Source organism: Nycticebus coucang, chromosome 4 (genome assembly GCF_027406575.1).
Source record: "Nycticebus coucang isolate mNycCou1 chromosome 4, mNycCou1.pri, whole genome shotgun sequence".
Taxonomy (NCBI): domain Eukaryota; kingdom Metazoa; phylum Chordata; class Mammalia; order Primates; family Lorisidae; genus Nycticebus; species Nycticebus coucang.
In genome coordinates, this window is record NC_069783.1 from 53,636,262 (window position 1) to 53,656,592 (window position 20,331).

Here is a 20,331-nt window from a genome sequence, read left to right on the forward strand (position 1 = left end):
ATTTGTTTGTTTGTTTTTGCTTTGTCATTTCCGGGACAGTTTTTACAAAAGTATCTTCCTACTTTGTTTTCATTGAACCCATGTCCATTTTAAATTTAATTTGGAACTTTCATCCACTGTTAGACACGCAACTCATTTTAGCTATTGTTTTCCCTTGACGCTTCCTCTTTGCCATTGCCCACCCAATGCAGGTGATGTGACGGAAACCCCGGGTAAGGCTGTTTCATCTGTGAGTAGTTTGAATCTGTACAGCAAAACCATGTCGATGTACCATGCTTACTGACTGTATCTGGCTGGAGTGCAGATACAAATCATTGGCTGCACCAGTTCCCTTTGTGAAAATCCTCCATAAGTGTGTGTGCTGGACAGAAAACACCTGTAGGGTTCTGCCTTTAAAAGCAAGTTTCTCCTCTGGTCAGGTCTCGAGAGCCTGTAGGTCTCTCGGCCCAGCAACTGTAACACCCCTCAATACTTATCTTAAAAGGGCTTTTCAGCGTTGGCTCCACCGTTGTTCAGCCTCAGCCCTTTGCCTTGCCTCCTGCCCAGGAACAACGCCCTCCATTCACATATGGGACGCCATGACCAGACACACCATATCCATGCTGCGCTGCTTCCACTCCAAGGGCGTGAACTACATCAACTTCAGCGCGACCGGAAAGCTGCTGGTATCTGTGGGGGTGGACCCTGAGCACACCATCACTGTCTGGCGATGGCAGGAAGGTAAACCAAGCTGGCTTTCTGTCCCTCTCGGGGGGCTTGCCTGTGGTGTGGGCTGGGCTCAAACCCAGCTTGGCCTCACTTCAAAGCCCACCTGAGGTATAGCTGCCAGGTTAGCAGAACCAGGGTACTGGGGGTCCTGGATTAGCCTCTTGTCAGATAGCGCAATTATAGCCAGGAGAAGGCTGGCCTGGGGATACTGGGCCGATGGGAGAAGGGCCTCTGGGCTATTGGGGAAAGTGCGCTAATGGCGGCAGACTCCTCCACAGCCAAAGGCAGCACACCCCATTCCCACCTTCCTGCTCCAGCTGCCTGGTCCCCAGTGCTTTTTCTGGTGGGCCCTGGATCCTCTGTAGCCTTACCTCCTTGGTCACCTTATGACTGGGTGATGTTATACCATAATCTCAGAAGCAATTAAAAATTTTATTTTATGTGTTAACAATTTTGAAATGAGGATTCATCTTACAATCAAGATTTACATTTACTCCAGCAAGATTTCTTTCTTGTCTTTCCCCAGGGCACGCACACACATACACACACACACAAGGAAAGGCACTACTAAATGAACGGTCATCTTAGAATTAAAGATGTGCAGTCTTCTGAGCACATTCTCAGATGGGGTACTGCTCTGGCAAGAGCAGATCCCATCAGTTAGGGTGTTAATGAGGTCTGTCTGCAGCCCTGGATCTGGGACACGCTGAACCAGGCAAACGCGGAGGTGGCACTTCTCCAGCCCGGGGCTCTGGAGTCCCATTATCTGCTCACTTCCCATGGAGGGGTATGAGTGGAGGCTGTGAAGAGATGAGCACAGTGGGAGGAAAGTTCCAATCCTTTCTGAGCCCCCATGTGAGAAAAAGAGGGGGAGGCTTATAGACATTTATGATGAGACCTACTCATCCCCTTCCATCAGGAGCTGGCTGGGTCCATAAAATTTCTAGGAAACCACCTTTTCTCATTTTCTTACTCACCAGTATATCATGTCCAGATGGGCCCCATATTGAATATCGTGGGGAGGCAGGTTTACTCCCTGTGATGTCAAGTGGCCAGCTGACCTCAGACGCTTGGCCCAGGTGAGACACTGAGTATCTAAACTGACAGGTGTAGAGTATCCCAGAGCTGGGACGACTAGAGACCTCCTCCTGCCCTGTCAGGATCCATCCAGGGCCAAATTCTTCCAAGTGCATTCCCGACAGGCTGGAGTACTTCCCAGGACATCGTTCTTATCACTCCGGAGGCAGCCCACACACTGTGGGAAAGCTCTTATTATAAAGCCGTACGTATGTGGGGCAAGACTTGCTTCGTGATTTTCTTCTGTGCAGCTAACTCTATTCCTAGATCCCTGCAAGGACACTACCCCCGGCCTGTGCTCATTCTTGTCTTTTTAAGTTCACGCTCATTCTCCTACAGCCTCTACCTATCTGCTAGGTGACACCTATTCTGGTGACCCCAGCACAGACTCCTGCTTACCCTGGGCCCCTTCTAACTTCCCAAAGGTGGACTGGAGGAAACAGAGTCTCCGCTTGGTACCTGTAATTCAGTGGTTAGGGCACCAGCCACATACACCGGGGCTGGCGGGTTTGAACCCAATCTGGGCCAGCTAAACAACAATGACAACTGCAACAAAAAAAATAACTGGGCGTTGTGGCGAGCACCTGTAGTTCCAGCTATTTGGGAGGCTGAGGCAAGAGAATCGCTTAAGCTCAAGAGTTGGAGATTGCTGTGAGCTGTGACTCCGTGGCACTCTATTGAGGGCGACATAGTGAGAGTTTGTCTCAAATAAAAAATAAATAAAAATAAAATGCATATGCCAGTTCCTACATAATGTCTCACGTAATTTGCTCTGAGCAGACAAGTAGCCAGTGTAGAGAGGGAATTTGGTGTCTCCATGATTGGAAGTGTCCATGACATTAAAACAAGGAAGAAAGCTACAGTGGCTTAGATAAAATGTGCATCCCATTAGTTTGTATTTCTCTTATGACTAGTGACATTGATCTTTCTGTCTTTTTATTGTCCACTTGTATTGCTTCTTCTGTAATTCATCTGTTCAAATCCTTTTTCTACTGGGTGTGGGAGAGTTGTCTTTTACTTATGATTTGTAGTTCTTTGTAGAATAGCATTGTTGATCCTTTGACCCTTATAAGCATTACAAATGCTTTCTCCCAGTCTGTTGTCTTACCTTGTTTATGGTACCCACGCCCTTGGAGACATGGAGACGCACAGCTGGGAGACGCCCTTGGAGACATGGAGACACGCAGCTGGGAGAGGCAACCTTTGGGTCTCTCTGCAAAGGGATTCCTTTAGGGCAGCAGTTCTCAACCTGTGGGTTGCGACCCACAGGAACTGTATTAAAGGCCCACAGCATTAGGAAGATTGAGAACCACTGCTTTAGGGGGTGTCTGAGGGGTGACTATAGGCCCAGCTAAGTAATAAAAACCCATCACCACCACTTATCCAGGGAGCCATGATGAGAAAGAGGGAAAGAAAAAAGCATATGTAAATAAGAAAGGGAGAGGAGACAAGAGGAAATTGGAGTGAAAAAACATTACGAGTAAATTGAAAGAAAAGGTAACATACTTTATAAATTAAAGATTCAAGGGTTTAAACATAATTATGAGATAAAAAGAGTTGGATTTAAAATAAGGCTAAAAGAATAGAAGAGGGTTTTTTTTTTAATGCTAAGGAGTGATGATGATGATGATGATGATGATGATGATGATAATAATAATAGCTAACACTTAGAGAATACTCACTGTATCAAGCACTGCGCTAAGGGCTTCCCTTACATCAATTCTTTCAGTCCTCACAGCACCTTGTGAAATAGGAACAATTATTATCCCTAATTTACAAGTGAGGACACTGAAGCATGGAGAGGTTAAATGATTTGTTCAAAATTGTTCTACAACTAAATGGTGGAGTTGGATTTGATCAAGGTAAAGGTTATGTAAAACTCAACAGATAGTCAAAAATATAAATAAATGGGGTTGTGGAAAAAAACTACTAACTATAAAGGTGAAAAATTTTAAACCTAAAAACCACAAAATAAAAAAGAATATAGGGAACTTCTTTTTTTAAGAAAACAAATGCAGAGAATCTTGGAAACAAAGAAAAAAAAAAAAAGGACAACTGTGTGAAGTGAGTGAGTCCCGGTGACATGCGGGGAGAGGGTTCTGTGAGGGTGACTCCTTATGCTGGAGCCTGGAGGGGAATGGGGAGTGGCCTTAAGCCATTTTGCCCTCTTCTCTTATCTGGAAACTTTCATCTCATGGGCACCCTTTCTAGCTACACTCATGGATGCCTGGGTGGGGGTTCTGGTAGTAGCACCTGCTGCTCTAGAAACTTCCTGGACACGCTCTCCCCCACCCTGAGCCCACTGGGATGGAAAGCCAGAGCTGGCCCATGACGTGAGGGAGGGCAGGCCTCACGGGTCGCTGTCACCCACACAGGTACCAAGGTTGCCAGCCGAGGGGGCCACCTGGAGCGCATATTTGTGGTGGAGTTTCGTCCCGACTCAGACACACAGTTCGTATCTGTCGGAGTCAAACATATGAAGTTCTGGACCCTGGCAGGCAGCGCCTTGCTTTACAAGAAAGGGGTCATCGGGTCCCTGGGGGCTGCCAAGATGCAGACGATGCTCTCCGTGGCCTTTGGTGCTGTGAGTCCTGGCCGATGCTTCACAAGACAGGGACCCTGAAGTCACGGTCATGGGTTGGGAGGGGAGTATGGCCAAGAAGCTGAGAACAAGAAAGCGCTTTCTATGTTATCTCCTCCACTGGCTTATCTGTAACCACTATTCTTTCCTTAGTACAGACAAGTGAGTAGACTATATTTTTTCACATTTTTTTTCTTAAACTGTTAACCAGAAGAGGTAGAACACCCACCCAGGGCTGGAGGACACTATTTCAGAGGCTGACCCTGACTTGCAAGCCGGTCAGACCTGGGGGGGGGGGAGGGGGTAGCCCCAGAGGAAGCTGGGAACAATTTCCATAGTAGATAGGGGTCCTTTTTCTTCCCAGCCCTCTGTGCCACAGATCTCCCCTATTGCCACTCTCAAGTGGGCTGTGGGTGCCCTCAGCCAATGCAGGCTCCCTTAGGAATGGTCTGGAACACAAGCCTCTTGCTCCTCCAGGCATGGATTTGTCCACTTCATAGTTAATTAAGCCCCCGGCAAGTTTCCTCTGGGGTTGGAATCCCCCTCACCCAGCCCCTTGCCCTGCTCTTACCTTCTGAACCTGCAGATTTTCATATTTGGAAACTTCCATTGTGCTCACAGAAGGGAAGTTCTTGTTCATGCAGAGCTCTGTTCAGTGAGAGAGGAAAATACCCAAACCAACTAAATACAGTGAATTTCAAAGCCAGATGATGGCCTTACACGCTCTTCATGGTCTTTCCGCAAATCCTGCTGCTTTCCTTAGCCCAGAAGACCACACTGAGCACGCGTGTCTGCCTCTCTAGCTCAGCTTCCTCCAGGAGGGAGCGCGTGGCTGGGAGGGGACCCTCTTAGGCGTGTTCCTGGTGTAGAAGACAGCCCTTTGTTTACAGAACAACCTCACTTTCACGGGTGCCATCAACGGAGACGTCTATGTCTGGAGGGACCACTTCCTCATCCGGCTGGTGGCCAAGGCTCACACGGGCCCTGTGTTCACAATGTACACCACCCTTCGGGATGGACTCATAGTGACCGGCGGAAAAGAGCGGCCGTAAGTGGAAGCTCCTCAGGGGACGCGTTATCTTTTGTGACTGTCTGGGGAGAAGCCACGAAAGCATCCAACTTGGAGAAAATGCAGACTGTCATTCTCCTGCCTTTTTTTCCATTAGGGAGAGCAGTCTGCCATCTCTCCATGAGGGGCCCTAAGTCAGATTTTTACAAGTGAGAGAGAAGCGAAGAGGTGGTTTAATGGTAGTTTCAGAACCTGGGAGGTATTCTCAAACAAAAGGCAGTGACTGTTCATAAAATGTTACTTTTCATAGCTCTCTGGGGGGGTGGAGGAAGGAGAAGTGAGAAGGGGGTGGGAATGACATTAAGCAGGAGAGGCATTTCTCTTAGTGTTCTAACCTAATGAAAATGGAGTCTGATTTTCCAGATTACATCTTCTTTCCTCCCGAGTAGCATTTGAAGGCATTTTAGTAAATCTGCAAGTTCAAAAGGTATGGTCACTCCTCAGCAGGACCTGAGAAGGAGGCCCCTGGAGCATCTGTCTTCCTGGGCACTTGGTGGCTAGGATCTTGACATCTAGGAGAAGGGGTGGGGGTCACGAGGAGGTCTCAGGAGGAGGGCTGGCAGCCTGAGTGCTTTTCCATCTTCTTCAGGACCAAAGAAGGAGGTGCTGTAAAACTGTGGGACCAGGAGATGAAGCGCTGCCGGGCCTTCCAGCTGGAGACGGGACAGCTGGTGGAGTGTGTTCGCTCCGTGTGCCGTGGCAAGGTGAGCACCAGGGGTCTTCCCTGCGCTTCCCTGGGCCAGGGAAGTAGGGGAGGTGTCAGCGCCTTGCCAGCCACACTCTTGCCTGTGCTGGTTTGTTTAATCCTTGCAACAAGCCTTCAAGGTGTGAATTATACCATAGTGGGAGGTAGCAAGGAGAGACAGACAGACCTGGGTACAAAGTGTGACTTCCCAAGGAAGAACCTCTTGTGATCTGGTGTGCTCCTTAACGTCTCTGGGTCCAGCACATGGGTTGTTGTGACAGTCTCTATACATAGCAGCGCCTTTCACTGCCTGGTATGTCGTCACCTTCAGGAGAGGTTAGCGACTATTAGTATAGACAGTATTCTTATAAGCTCAGAGATATAAAACAATTTTGCCCATGCCTGAGGCTACAAGGCCATTAAGGGGAGAGTAAGTCAAACTGTCTGACTCAAAGCCATTGATATTCAACTCATATCTTGGCCAAGTACCAAAAATAACCATAGAGTTGTTTTGAAGTATCCATGTCCAGGCACCTGACCAGAGCTGGTGGTCAGAGTCTCAGAGGGAGGCCTTGATCTGTGAGTTTTCCTTTTTTCTTCTCTTTTTAAATTTAAAAATTCTTCTAGGAGATTGCTTTTTTTTTTTTTTGCAGTTTTTGACCGGGGCTGGGTTTCAACCCGCCACCTCCGTCATACTCCTTTGAGCCACAGGCACCACCTAGGAGATTGCTCTTAACCTCTGTTTAATACTTTGTGTTTATACGAGGAGGGCCCAGCGATGTATACATTTTAAGAGATGTTATTTGTGTATTTATTACTTTTTTGAAGTTGAATTGAATTATAGTAGCAATATGTAGTATGACATTTGCTCAAAAGATGACATTAATCAAATGAATGCTAGCGTCACCATGGGACAGCAATGAATAGGCTAGTTTTTTTCTCTTAAAATATGTTTATGTATTTTTGGCACCCTCTGTACCTTGAATTGGTAATTAGTCTAACAATTAGATTTCTGGATGCTCTCCAAAACAGGCCCAACTGACATGGAGTCCCAATAATTTGAAAAGGGGAGTTTCTTTTTTGTAAAGACAGAGTCTCACTTTGTGGCCCTGGGTAGAATGCCGTGGTGTCACACAGCTCATAGCAACCTCCAGCTCCTGGGCTTAGGTGATTCTCTTGCCTCAGCCTCCTGAGTAGCTGGGACTATAGGCACCTGCCACAACGCCCGGCTATTTTTTTGTTGCAGTTTGGCTGGGGCCTACCACCCTCGGTATATGGGGCCGGCGCCCTACTCACTGAGCTACAGGTGGCTCCCTGAAATGGGGAGTTTCACTTTTAGATAGTTAGTGACAGTCACCTGAAAGGGTAACTGTGAAAGATGAAGGAAGAACTGGGCCCAGAAGTTAGAAGTTCCAGGAAACAGATTTTTATTCCATGGAAGAATGAAGTGACTGAGAGTGTGAGCTGTCCAGGATCAGAAACTGGCTCCCCTGCTCTGTTGTGAGCTTGCATCCGCTGGAATGTTCTAGCAGAGGCTAGGTGCTGGAGAAGGCTGTGTCTGAAGCTCCTACCCAAGGAAGTTGATCAAGAAAAAGGAAAGTAACAAGGCGGAGGAGACAGGAGATTGCTTAAGAAGGGACAGTTTGGTCGTTGAAAACAAAACACCTCTCAGCCTTTCCTGTTTTAATGCCAATGCAACAAAGGGGCTCTCCTAAATTTTGCTGATAGTGTTTTAAAAATTTTTTAATTGTGGTATATAAGATGAAATTTACCATTTTAGCTATTTTTAAGTGTAACAGTTTAGTGGCATTATTGAGTAACCACCTTCATCTACAGAACTTTCTTTAATCTTGCAAAACTAAAACTCTGTACCCTTTAAACACTAACTCCCCATTTCCCCCTCCCACCGCCCCTGACATGCACCACTCTACTTTCTCCTTCCATGAGTTTGACTGTTCTAGGTATCTCATATAAATGGAATTATACCATGTTTATCCTTTTCTTAATAGTGGGAGGGGTTTTTGAGACATATTTGCCCCATTGCATAGGCCAGAGTGCACTGGTATCATCATAGCTCATACTTGCTTCAAGTGATCCTCCCACCTCAGCCTCCAAAGTGGCTGGGACTACAAGCACATGCCACCACACTTGGCTAATTGAGGGGAAGGGTAGAGATATTGGCAGAGATGGGGAGTCTAGCTATGTTGCCCAGGCTGGTCTTGAACTTCAAGTAATCCTCCCACCTTGACCTCCCAAATTACTGGGATTACAGGTATGAGCCACCACGCCTGGCCTCTATTATTTTAATTATAACAGGGGAAAATATTAGTGGGAACCAAAGATGGAGAAATAATTGAAGTTGGTGAAAAAAATGCTGCTTCCAACATCCTAATTGATGGACACATGGAAGGGGAGATCTGGGGCCTGGCCACACACCCCTCTAAGGACATCTTCATCTCTGCCAGCAACGACGGCACAGCCCGGATCTGGGACCTGGCCGATAAGGTGAGGTGCCAACCCTGCCTGGACTCAGATGTCTATAAGTGGGAGCTGAGTGAGGGAGGAGTGGTCCCAGCCAGCTCCTGGCAGAGACGGGGGATGGTCAGCCTCGAGTCAGCAGTGATAAGTTGGGTAACAAATGGAGTCCCACTCACAGGCGCCTCATCTGTGTGTCTTTTAGCTGTACATCCATCTGTAAATATTTACACTACAGTAATAATCTAATGGAGAAAGGTTCTGCTCCTGTCAGGAAAGAACCCACAAAAGCCTAAAAAAAGTGGACAAATTATGTCTTCCCTGGATGAGAAGATTAAAAATGATTTAACATTTAACATTTAAATGGTCCCAAATGGGCTAACATATTTTCATGAAACTCACAACAAGGTTTCTCTTAAGGGTTTGGGAAAACAATTTTGAAGTTCATCTGGGGATGGGGGGGATGTAAAATGTAAAAAGTTAATTTTTCCAAAAAGGAATTATCTTGGGGGTGTAGGGGGAAGATTAACTTCCTTTGTTTATTTTGCTTCCTCTTACCCTGGCACACGAGAGAAGGTACTGGAACTAGTTATTCACAGGCATTCCACTCGAAGTAGGAAGAAGACCCCTTACCAAAGATAATTTTAAGGCATGAAATGGCAAAGACATCCCATGTTAAAACAAGTATTTAAATCCTAATAATTAAAATACTTGATTTTATTTTAAAATGGCTAGTAAATATTTTTTAGTCATATGTTTAGTGTAAGGGCCAAAGAATAGACACACGAAAGCATAAGTGAGGTTGTTATACTCAGTTTTTATAATTATTTACTACATTTATTATTAAGAACAGCTATCATTAATTGAATACTATTACATATGCCACATTCTTCAGATACACAGTTATTAAGGTGCATAACAATCTTGCAGGACCTATATTAATATCACTTCTTTACCAATGGGAAAACTGAGAAGTAACTTACCAAACACACCCAGCTAGTAAGTGGCAGAGCCAGGATTTAGGAATTGGACTAGCAGTGGCTGAAGCTCAAACTCTTTCCCCTAAAGAGAAGAGGTTGGCAGTGTGTGGCTAGAGGGCCAAGTCCAGGCTGCTGCCTGTGTCAGCACATTAAGCCATGCTCGTCAGATTACGTGTTGTCTGTGGCTGCTGTAACAGCAGAGTTGAGTAGTTGCAACAGAGACTATGTGTCTTGCACAGTCTAAGATATTTGCTACCTAACCATTTACAGAAAAAGTGCAAACCCTGTCCTAAAACCTGTCCCCTAAGCTGCTCTAATCAAAACATAACTGTCCACCTCAGCTACCCAGGGACCTTTACTATAAAAGGCAAAAGATTTGGTGGCCTGCAGTGGCAGCAAAGGCAGCCTGGTTACCCCAGCCTGGTGCAGGATTTCTCTTGGATACCAGCTGAGCTGGCCAAGGGCTCAGGTGACTTTACTTTGTATCCATGTAGAAGCTGCTGAACAAGGTGAGCCTGGGCCATCCAGCCAGGTGTGCAGCCTACAGCCCTGACGGGGAGATGGTGGCTATTGGTATGAAGAATGGAGAGTTTGTCATCTTGTTGGTGAACAGCCTGAAAGTTTGGGGGAAAAAGCGAGACCGGAAATCTGCTATCCAAGATATCAGGTATGTGATCTGGGCAGGGTGGGAAGAGACAGGTGAGCCTTCTCCTTACCAGGGGTTCCCATTCCAGAAGGGCTGTGGACAGAAGGAAGAACTCAGTTGTGAGAGGGTCACTTTCAAGGCCAACTGTGAAATGATGCCTTCTCACACGTTTATTCTCAGACGCGTGTTTGCTAATTTTGATATATGGTAAAAACTTCTTATAAAATGTCATTCTACAAAAGACTGCATACATCCATCTCCTTACTTCTGAGGGATCATTCCATAGAATGCTGGGAGAAGGTGGATCTCCATGCATTGGGCCTGGAAGCCCTAACTCAGAACAGCCTTCATGCCTGCTCAGCCCCAAACAACCCTCTTCATGGACCATGCTCTTGAATTGCTTTTTCTAGAATCAGCCCAGACAACCGATTCTTAGCCGTTGGTTCTTCTGAACACACAGTTGACTTCTATGACCTTACCCAGGGCACAAATCTGAACCGCATTGGCTACTGCAAAGATATCCCAAGCTTTGTGATTCAGATGGATTTTTCTGCGGATAGCAAATACATTCAGGTATGCTTTGGGTTTCCTTGTTATTTGGGACAACCAGTAGCTTATATTAATTGAAACCTTACTAGGCAATTTACTAATTCAGTCTTCACAGGAACTCTTTAAGTACTGTTACTTTCTCCTTCTTTTATGAATGTAGAAACAGAGGCTTAGAGGATTTAGCAAAGTTGAAGAAATACAGAATTTAAAATAGTAAAGAGTTATTCTTCAGAAAGAAAAGCAGAAAACCCGAGCACTGATCACCTTTCATCTTCCCCTCCTCACCGCTCCTTCAAGACGTCCTCATTTCTGCACCGAAGCCCTGTCACTTTTCGTACTTACTTATTTCCAAACTCTACTGGGTACCATGCCCCCCCCCCCCGCACATGTGGGGTTCCGGGAAGTGACCAGTGACGAGGAATCATAGTCCCACTTTGGGACTGACAGCTCATGGGGTAGTTTCTCCAGTACCCAATAAACGTGCATTTGTGAGCGAGCTGGCCTGGAGCTGGACATTCACTGTGAGAAGAGAATGTGTTCCTTCATTCAGTCATCAAATGTGCATCCAACCAAGCTGGGCTTTTGGATGGATGAAATGGGACTGGTTCCTGTCTCCTGGAGCTTGCTCTGCAAAGAAGATAAGCATTAAACAATCACAAAATATACCTAAAATTACAAATTGTGATCATGTACCGATAAGGAAAAGTACAGGGTGCTGCATTTAACAAAGTACTGAATTTAGATGCACTTCCTCTCCCAGCAAGTGGTTTTCAAGCTGAGGTCTGTAGGTGTGTAGGCCTTAGCCAACAAAGAGGGGCGGGAGCACTGTTCTAGGCCATCTGTGTGAAAGCCCAGAGGTGGAAAAAAATCTCCATTCTTTTCATAAGGAAAGCCTGGGGGCCTGGGCTAGAGGCCCTCTGGGGGATGGGAGGCAAGAGATGAAGGCAGCAGCCATTTGCTGGCAAATGTCCTTGACTGTGGGAACAGTGGTCCTTTCCCCCTAGAAGACTCCCAGAGAGTCAAGGGTCAAGTCATGGCCTGTATCAGCTGCTGTCTGGGGGAAACTTGCCTTACCTCTGCACCAAAAGTGCTTAATTCCCTGAGAATAAGGATTTCTGTGTATCAGGAACATCTGGAGGCTTTGTTGAAACACAGATTACTGGGTCCCACCCTCAAAGCATCTAATTTGGTAGGTCTGGGGTTTTTAACAGTTTTCCAGATGCTGCTGGTCAAGAATCACACTTGAACCATGGCCTTTGGGCTTTGGAAAATAGGGAGAACATGGATGAAATTTTGCTGTGTGCTTGCTACAGGTTTTGCGGTCTGGACCTGTGCTTGGACTGAAGAGAAAAGCCCTAGGCCAGTGTTCTGGGAAAGGGGAGTGTAAGGGACCAAGAAAGAAGGTTGATGAACTTGAGTTCCATTCTATCTACAGGTGTCCACTGGAGCCTATAAGCGCCAGGTGCATGAGGTGCCCCTGGGAAAGCAGGTAACAGAAGCCATGGTCATTGAGAGGATCACCTGGGCCTCCTGGACAAGGTGACTGGAGGAAAACACCTCCTGAAGAAAAGGTCACAATAGAGTCAACTGTCCCAGGCTCAGCCTCCAAATTGTGTATGGCCAGGATCTGAGAAAGTTCAAAGATAGAGCTCTCTTTACTTGGGGAGGTGGGGAGTCTTTTGGGACCAGTTTAGATCACTGGCTTTGGTCTGACCTGGGCTTTTGAAATGCTAGGTCTCTCTTTTTGTGTAATCTCTTCTACAAGACCTCAAACCTATCCAGCAAGTTCAAAGGAAAACCATTTCCCATCTCTTGGCCAACCCAACATACAGTGAGGCTTCCAGTCACCAGGGAAAGCGGTGCAAGGGCTAGCGCTGCTGCTTAGCAGGCTAAGAACCTGGTAAATTCAAGGGAAAGAGACTGTCCAACCTGGGAGTCGGAAGGAGGCCCCGTTCTTCTCCCCAATGTGCATACATTCTAGAGGACCATGGGGAAGAGGAAAGAATCAAAGATGTGGGTGACTTTTCTTTTTGGAGTGTAGGGGACTGAGGCAGAAGGGAACATTAAGAGCTGACGCAAGGGACAAGGGACAGGTTCTTTCATGCCAGAAAAGCTGTATGACCCTACTGAATTATGCAAAATCTCTCTCTCTCCTTCTTATCCCTGGGAGATGATTGGCTGCAGGAAACTCCCTCACATGTCTGCCTCCTAACATCTCTTCTTATCGGAACAGTGTTCTGGGAGATGAAGTCATTGGAATCTGGCCACGTAATGCAGACAAGGCTGATGTCAACTGCGCATGTGTGACCCATGCTGGCCTAAACATCGTTACAGGAGATGATTTTGGACTTGTGAAGCTGTTTGATTTCCCATGCACAGAAAAATTCGTAAGTCTTCCTCGGAGTAACATCCCTGCACTGCCTGTGGGTTCTGTTCTTCTGTAGTCTGTGGGAGATAGGGACCCTAGATGGCCCACTGGGAGATAGGGGGAGTCTTGTCTCAGTCCTGTGGAGACTTGGCAATGACTAACCTTTTCATCTCCCTCTGGAGGGGCAATCTTGGAAGCTAGAAAGGAGGACGGAGGGTGGACAAAATGAGAGGTCAGAAGGTCAGCCAGAGCCTGGCTCCCAGAGAAGTCCAGACCTACTGGGAGTCTCCAAGCGAAGGTTTGGGAGGAGGGGACTCGAGTCCTGAAAGTGGTAATTCCTGCGAGGAGCATGGTCCCTAAGTTGTTTCCATTCACTTTTGCTCATAGGCCAAACATAAGCGGTACTTTGGTCACTCGGCTCATGTGACGAACATCCGTTTCTCTTATGACGACAAGTATGTGGTCAGCACTGGAGGTGACGACTGCAGGTACTAACAAGGTTCATCTGGTTCTGACCAGGCCTGGCCATCTCTCCCTTCTCACCTCAGATGTCCCTACCTCTCTCTCAGAGGGGCGGATGGAGGGACAATAAACGGGAAACTCCATGAGACCTCAGGAAGGTGCTGTCTTTCCAACTACAGTTGGAACCTCTGTGGTTGACCACCCCCTACGCTGACCACCTCCGTAAGCTGACCTAATTGTCAGGAACCAGACACGTATCACATGTACATATCAGTGCAGCAGGCGTAGTTCCTTATGTTGACCAGTTTGTTACTGTGCCTTGGGGAGTCACTTACAGAGGTTCTACTGTATGAGGTATTTAGTCTGGTGACGCTCAACCCAGATCTGGATGGGCTTGTGTCCTCACTAGAGCTGACCTGGGCACTGCTGGGGGGAAGGGAAGGGTGGGTAAGACCAAAGAGGGCTGATTTGGGTAGGAACTCTTGGCAGTCCACAGACTTGTTGCATATATCAGGTTAGCATGGAAATTCATCTGCGTCCTTTTCAGAACTCCCACTTGATCACCAGTATGGACGTTTCTTATTTCAGGTATGGATGCATGTGACCAGGTCATTGTAACTCACTCCGTTTCTCCACACTTGAACACCTTCACTACAGCAGACGTGCAGGTTTCTGATTAGCCCCCCAAAACTCTTGAGAAGATAAGAAGTACATTCATTTGGATATTTTCAGTGGGAAAGGAATCTAATCTGTAGAGGATTTCAGTCCACTTCTCACCCTAAAGTACTATGTGGGAAATGACTCCATGGCCTGCCTGGGAGCACCCACCTCCAGTTTCCCCTGCCAGCCACTTCTGGCACTTAGAACCCTTGAGATAGCACTGACAGCAGCTCCCTGTGGAATGTAAACGCCCATTCAAAGCAGCACCAAACTGAAACAAGCTAGGATTAAGACATAAATAAATCGGTGGCCCTAGTGCAGTAGATATAAGGTGATTTCTGTTTACTATAAAAGGCTCAGAAGTAACCTTAAAAATGCAGGGCTCATAGGTTTTAGTAGCCATGGGGGCATGCTGTGTTGCCTGGCTCTGTGCTAAACACTTGAAAGGGCTCTCGCACTCAAGTGGAGCTGAGAAAACCTTTTCAAAAGTAACACGAAAGATAGTATGATGTCAATTTGCCAAATGTCCTCACCGACCACAGTCAGCAGAGACACTCAAGCTGCTGAAAGAGGCAAACCAAACCCAACAACAAAATCAATAAGCCTTTTAAAAAGAGGCTTTAAATTGGTGGCCAGGATCTCTGGTTGACCTTTTGGAACTGATGTTCAGTACATCGCCTGAGCCTGACTCAAACACTTGGCAAGATTATTTTTTGCCACTTAAATCAAAGTATGAAGTCCAGCCATGCAAAAATGACCATTTGGTCTGTTTTTTCAGTGTATTTGTGTGGCGATGTCTATAAATGCCAGAAACCTCTTACATGATTGCTACTGCTGCTACCAGCCAGCAACTGCGGAGGCAGCGCCGAGGCGCCTCCTCACCACTAGCTGCTGAGACGCGCCTGCCTGCCGCGGGGACACACAGGCTAGTGAAGTTGTATCACTGCTCCCGTGACCTGGACTTTCCAAACTGTGACGGCAAGGAGGGACAAGTTCTACAATGTTAAGACTGCTTGCTTCTGTTCCTGAGACTCAAAACTACACAAACTATAGACAAATCCTATCTGATGTAGCCCACTGACAAAATTTAAAGCCTCAGTTACCCTATATGTAGCTTTTAATTTGCATCAAAACTTTTACAAAAGATGTTTTGCTATTATGTTTCTATATACTTCAAGAATGTTCATTTTTACAAATCAGTTGAACCAAACTAGAAATGTCCATAGCCTCTGTTCATTTAGCTTTCAAAACCAAATGAGCCATGTATAAAGAAGTTGAGAAACTTAATTTTTTAGTATTTCATTTGCAGAGTTTTATATCCATTAAGTGCCTTTGAAAGTTTCCAGTTGTGTGGGCTGCTGTCTCACCTCCCACAATTGTCTCCTTTCTACATATGGTGCTACAACTTCAAAACCGAGGAGGCTACAGGACCCTTAGCAGATACGGTCTGTTACCCATGTCCTGTATTTACGTGAAGGTTTCCTTAATGAAAGACATCATTACGTGCTTGGGAAACAGTAGTTAAGGAAGGTGAGCAGCAAAGGAACTTAAGTTCAGGAGGGGGTAGAATGGGTTTTCATTATGTTTAGTGCCAAATCTGCAAAATCCAAATTAGAATTCAAATTGAACAAACCTCTACTATAAAATGGAAGGTGAAAAAATAAAAAGTTCAAGTAACCATGTAGGTCTAGAAGGATGGGCTGATTTTTGTTAAATCTTAACATGGTAATGTTAAGAGGTGACCTGAGGCTGCACTGTGGCTGACCACCTCCCCAGAGTGGTTGAAGGACTCTACTGATTTGCTTCAGGTGAACTACGTAGGTCAAGTCTGGATTAAAAAACAAAAAAGCTCAGCAGTACACATTCCAAGCCCAAGATAATTTTAATAAGTTAGAATTGTAAAACAAAGCAAATTAGCTTAGAGTTCCTCAGAGTAGGTTGTAGGGCAGATGTGACTTGGACAATATTTACCAGAAGCCATCCCTTAATCCCCTCAGTCACACCATACATGTTATCTAACCACTGACTATAGGACAGGCCAACAGCGCTCACTAAAAGGCAGGCTGGTGAGGGACAGGTGACTGAGCACAGACACCATCCTTCCGGCCAGTGAACTACAATTCTAGATCTTGGGTTACAGGCTATTTGCATTTGTCAGTTTAGAGAAAAGGTTAAGATGAAGCATTTTCAATTAAAGAATAGATTAATATTTACCACAGAAGTGCTTCAGCATTCTAAATGGATTAGATCACTCATTAAGCTATTTTTATATGCCAATTTATTAATGCCTTACATTAATCAACTAATAGGTTGTTCAGGCCACGGTAGAGTCCCCATGAAGTCCTAATTCTGTTTTCTGTAACCATGTAACTGGTGACACTGAGTGATAACTATGTCTGCCTGTATTGTATTACTGATCTTTCACACTGATCGGATCTTGCATTGAAATACCCATGTGGAAGAACCATGGACTGATCACTGATGATACGTACAAGTATATTTAAAGAGCAATAGTGTCTGTGTGTCACAAAAACTTCTTAAACCTTATTTGTAAACATTTATACGGTATGATTTTATGTCTGTTCACAGATCTTGCACTATCTTCTGTATGTTAACGAATTGGTGCATGAATTTATTTTCAGTTATCAAAGTATAAAAAATATATAATTTAAAAACATCTTATTATGTGTCAAATAAATTTGATTATGTAAAATGTTCACTGACTTCTGTTTTCAAAGGAAACATAGCTGCACCATGAACCAAAAACTCTTTGCTATTGCAGTTTCATGAAATCAAAATACTGAACACATTTTAAGTCTATAAGCTTTATTGATACTTCGCTTTTACAGTTCACAATGCATTCCACAGATTTAGTTCAGTACAGCTTAAACCACAATGGTATAAATCTTCATTTTATAATTTCTTGCATAACAATGTTTGCTATTTGCAAACGTTTTTGGAAGCATGAGATTCAGTCCATAGATTCAGGGTCTATGACAAAATTAACTACAGTAAGTCTGTGCAATGAAGTTTTATGTTGCAGTTCTAAGTGTGTGGCATTTCATGTTGAAAACAGATGGTAGTGCTCCTAGAAATATATTTTCTTCTTCTAGCTTATGTGCTTTGGAACTACACACATGTAACCAATGACTTTCTGAAATATCAAGCACTGTGGGGCGGCTGGAAGGTAAAGGTCTAAGCTTCGTGAAACACTATATATAGATATATATATAATCTATTTACTTATATTGGCAATTAATATAACAGTAAAATCACAATACACCTAGAACATACCAGAAAGGCAAGCTTCTTCATTCCTGCTTCAGTGGTATGACCTTGTCTAAACATTTCATTTCAGAATATCTGCATCCATCTACACAGACCATACATAGCGCACAAACTGTGAAAAGGGTTTTTTTTTTCAGCTCCACTGTCTCTGCAACTTCCCAAAACACAGCAAGACTACCTGCAACAAAGTGTAATATACAACCTTCTCAGATCTTTTTTTATTTGCCAGTGCCTCATAAAGGAAAAACAAATATGATTACGGTTTAAATCCATACATAGCAGCTTACAATACTTAAGATACTGAACACATGGCAGTCAAGACAGGTAATTTCTCCACAAACAGTGCATTGCTAAAAATAAAGATCTGTGAAAATGCACTGCAATGTCAAGGTTTCATTCTTCCCTGACCCTCCCCCATGTACACAAATGAATATCCCCTTTACAGATGAACTCCTACTAATTATTTTGGACTTTTTCATTCAGCTTTGCGCTTCAATCCAGGAATTTTTGCTTGGATTCTACAAATGAAAAGGAGGGGGGGACATGTCAATGTAAGCATTATTAGATTTAAACAAAGCGATAAAAATACATAATAAACTTGTAAATGAATAATCCAAATGCTAGACAAAAATCTTTTGGCAGCTCTGATATCACATTCAAAGGTCTCATGGATATATGCTACTGATTATGCCTATAATGTGAAACTCCTGCACTTATCTCAAAAAATCCAGCACATCTTATCCTAATAAAAAAGTTGTAAATTTTAAATACTTACTTAGCCATAGCATCTTTAACATTCTTATTTGCAAGTCCTAGATAATGATCTATCTGGGCCTGAAAGAAGCATAAAGGAGTTATTAGATACTTAACACTGCTAGATAATCTTATTAACCATTACTATTTGCCACCAAATTAAAGGCTTAAGAACCCATCATATTTCTCATTTTTATAAGCTTTGCAAATTGCCACTGATGCATCTGTAAATCTCACAGAGCAAGAGTGAGCCCTAGTCTGAAATCAGCAGATAAGAAATTACCTGATGTCGTTCATAAATAACAGGAACACTGAAGAGTGAAATCAGAGCTGAGAAAGGGAACACAAAACCTTTTAGAAAGACTAGAGTGATGTAGGGGGGACAAACACTAAAAAACAATCAAACTGGCAGTACTCAAGATACCCAGTGTTCCTGATGAATGAATAAATGTGCAGATCTTTTGGATGCCTCTGCTGTGGATGGACTATTCCTAGTTTAAGTCACATCGAACAGATTTTATAAAGTACAGGCAATCCCAGTAAGATTTATGACTGCGCCCTTGATCTAGCTGATCATTGTTAGCTGGAACAGTCTTCAGGAACTAAAGCAGCATTTTAATACACTGAGCAGCAGTATCGGCAATTTACTTAAAACCACAACTTCAAACTTACATCCTTTATTTTTCTTACAATATGAGAATATATGCCGTTTAAATGTCTCTAAGCTTTCTGCAGACAATATTTTGTCCAGCAATTTTTCATTCCCCAATGGTTTTATAGACTTACCCAAAATCAGTAGTGTCAGACCATTGAACAAGGCACCAACATAGGTAAATACCCACATCAACACTGCAAACTGTAAGAGAAAAACAGCCCATCATAAACACAATTCAAGTAAAGTTTCTTACACTTTTCTTTTTTTTTTTTTTTTTTTGCAGTGGGTCAAAATGTATTTATATTTATCTGTAGCTAATCCACCTCGAATATTTTCATATTTCAGATTTTTTTTTTTGTTGGCTTTAAAAAGAAAAATTTTACATTTCAGAATATTACAGGGGTATAAATGTTTTGGTGACATAAATTGCTCTCGTCCTGTTTAAGTCAAAGTTATAAGAGTGCCCATCCACCTACAGTGTGAATTTCTCCATCCCCCTCCTCCCTTTTCCCGTTAGGCTTTTAAATAAAAGTAGCCCATCCAAATGCCTGCCTACTGGAGGCATATACCTTTAAGACTTTAAGTAATACTTTTACTTCTAAGTCACCAGTCTCAATTCAGAATTTCAGAACCCTAACTAAAACAATGAACAGAATTGACCCATTTTCTCTGGACTCCACTACCCAGTAGTCTCTGAGATCAGAAAATGTGCCAAAGGTACACCTTACCTTTCTAGCTCCAAAATTATTTAGCTCTTATTAACATTTGGCTTTTAAATGGAGAAGTATCATGAGAATTAGCTATTAAAATTGATTTTAAAGTACTATTTGAATGCTTGAAAATACACCTGGCTAAATAATTAATATCTCACAAGCAGTAACAAGGGAAACCAGATTATAGGTGTTAAAAAAAAAAAAATCACCTCTAGACTGGATGGGGAACAAGCTCACAAACTTGACTGCAAAGTGTGTGTGTGTGTGGGGGGGGGGTACTACATAAACAAAATATGCATATCCCTAATACCTGAAATTTAAGAAGAAAAAAAAATCACCTTTAGCACTTTAAGCATCAGGCACTACCTCTCCAGTGATCCATGTTTTAATAGTCAGAGCCAACCCAGGGAATAAAGACTCCTCAAACTTCTTAACCGAGTCAGAAAAGGGACCATTGTTACACTTCTAGCTGCTGCTCTTCTTTATTTACCAAACACTAATATATCTACTATATGTTGGGGGCCACTATTTTAAATGCTTTACAAAGATAAACTCAATTATTCTTAACCTTTTGAGGTAGTTACTATTATCATTACCATAGCAGATAGTACTGAAAAGTAAGAGGTTTAATAACCATAAGTATGGTGTTCAAACTCTAATAA

The 20,331-nt window shown here is 43.9% G+C and overlaps 2 protein-coding genes across 4 annotated transcripts in view; one reads left to right on the plus strand and one right to left on the minus strand.

Annotated features, from left to right (window-relative positions):
• EML6 (EMAP like 6) overlaps positions 1 to 17,900 on the plus strand; it is a 305,590-nt gene extending 287,690 nt beyond the window's left edge. The window contains exons 32-42 of the mRNA XM_053588414.1: positions 547 to 720; positions 4,161 to 4,369; positions 5,257 to 5,414; positions 6,025 to 6,139; positions 8,437 to 8,625; positions 10,070 to 10,242; positions 10,632 to 10,794; positions 12,206 to 12,309; positions 13,004 to 13,157; positions 13,526 to 13,626; positions 14,189 to 17,900. Coding sequence (XP_053444389.1) covers positions 547 to 720; positions 4,161 to 4,369; positions 5,257 to 5,414; positions 6,025 to 6,139; positions 8,437 to 8,625; positions 10,070 to 10,242; positions 10,632 to 10,794; positions 12,206 to 12,309; positions 13,004 to 13,157; positions 13,526 to 13,626; positions 14,189 to 14,204 — 1,556 coding nt within the window. The 3' untranslated portion in view covers positions 14,205 to 17,900. The remainder of the gene's footprint in view (positions 1 to 546; positions 721 to 4,160; positions 4,370 to 5,256; positions 5,415 to 6,024; positions 6,140 to 8,436; positions 8,626 to 10,069; positions 10,243 to 10,631; positions 10,795 to 12,205; positions 12,310 to 13,003; positions 13,158 to 13,525; positions 13,627 to 14,188) is intronic.
• The window catches only part of RTN4 (reticulon 4), an 80,333-nt gene continuing 77,071 nt past the window's right edge, over positions 17,070 to 20,331 (minus strand). For all 3 annotated transcript variants that reach the window (XM_053588416.1, XM_053588415.1, XM_053588418.1), the window contains 4 exons: positions 19,088 to 19,157; positions 18,585 to 18,631; positions 18,324 to 18,382; positions 17,070 to 18,066 (listed from right to left, as the gene is read on the minus strand). In XM_053588416.1, the coding sequence (XP_053444391.1) occupies positions 18,024 to 18,066; positions 18,324 to 18,382; positions 18,585 to 18,631; positions 19,088 to 19,157 (219 nt within the window). In that variant the 3' untranslated portion in view covers positions 17,070 to 18,023. The remainder of the gene's footprint in view (positions 18,067 to 18,323; positions 18,383 to 18,584; positions 18,632 to 19,087; positions 19,158 to 20,331) is intronic.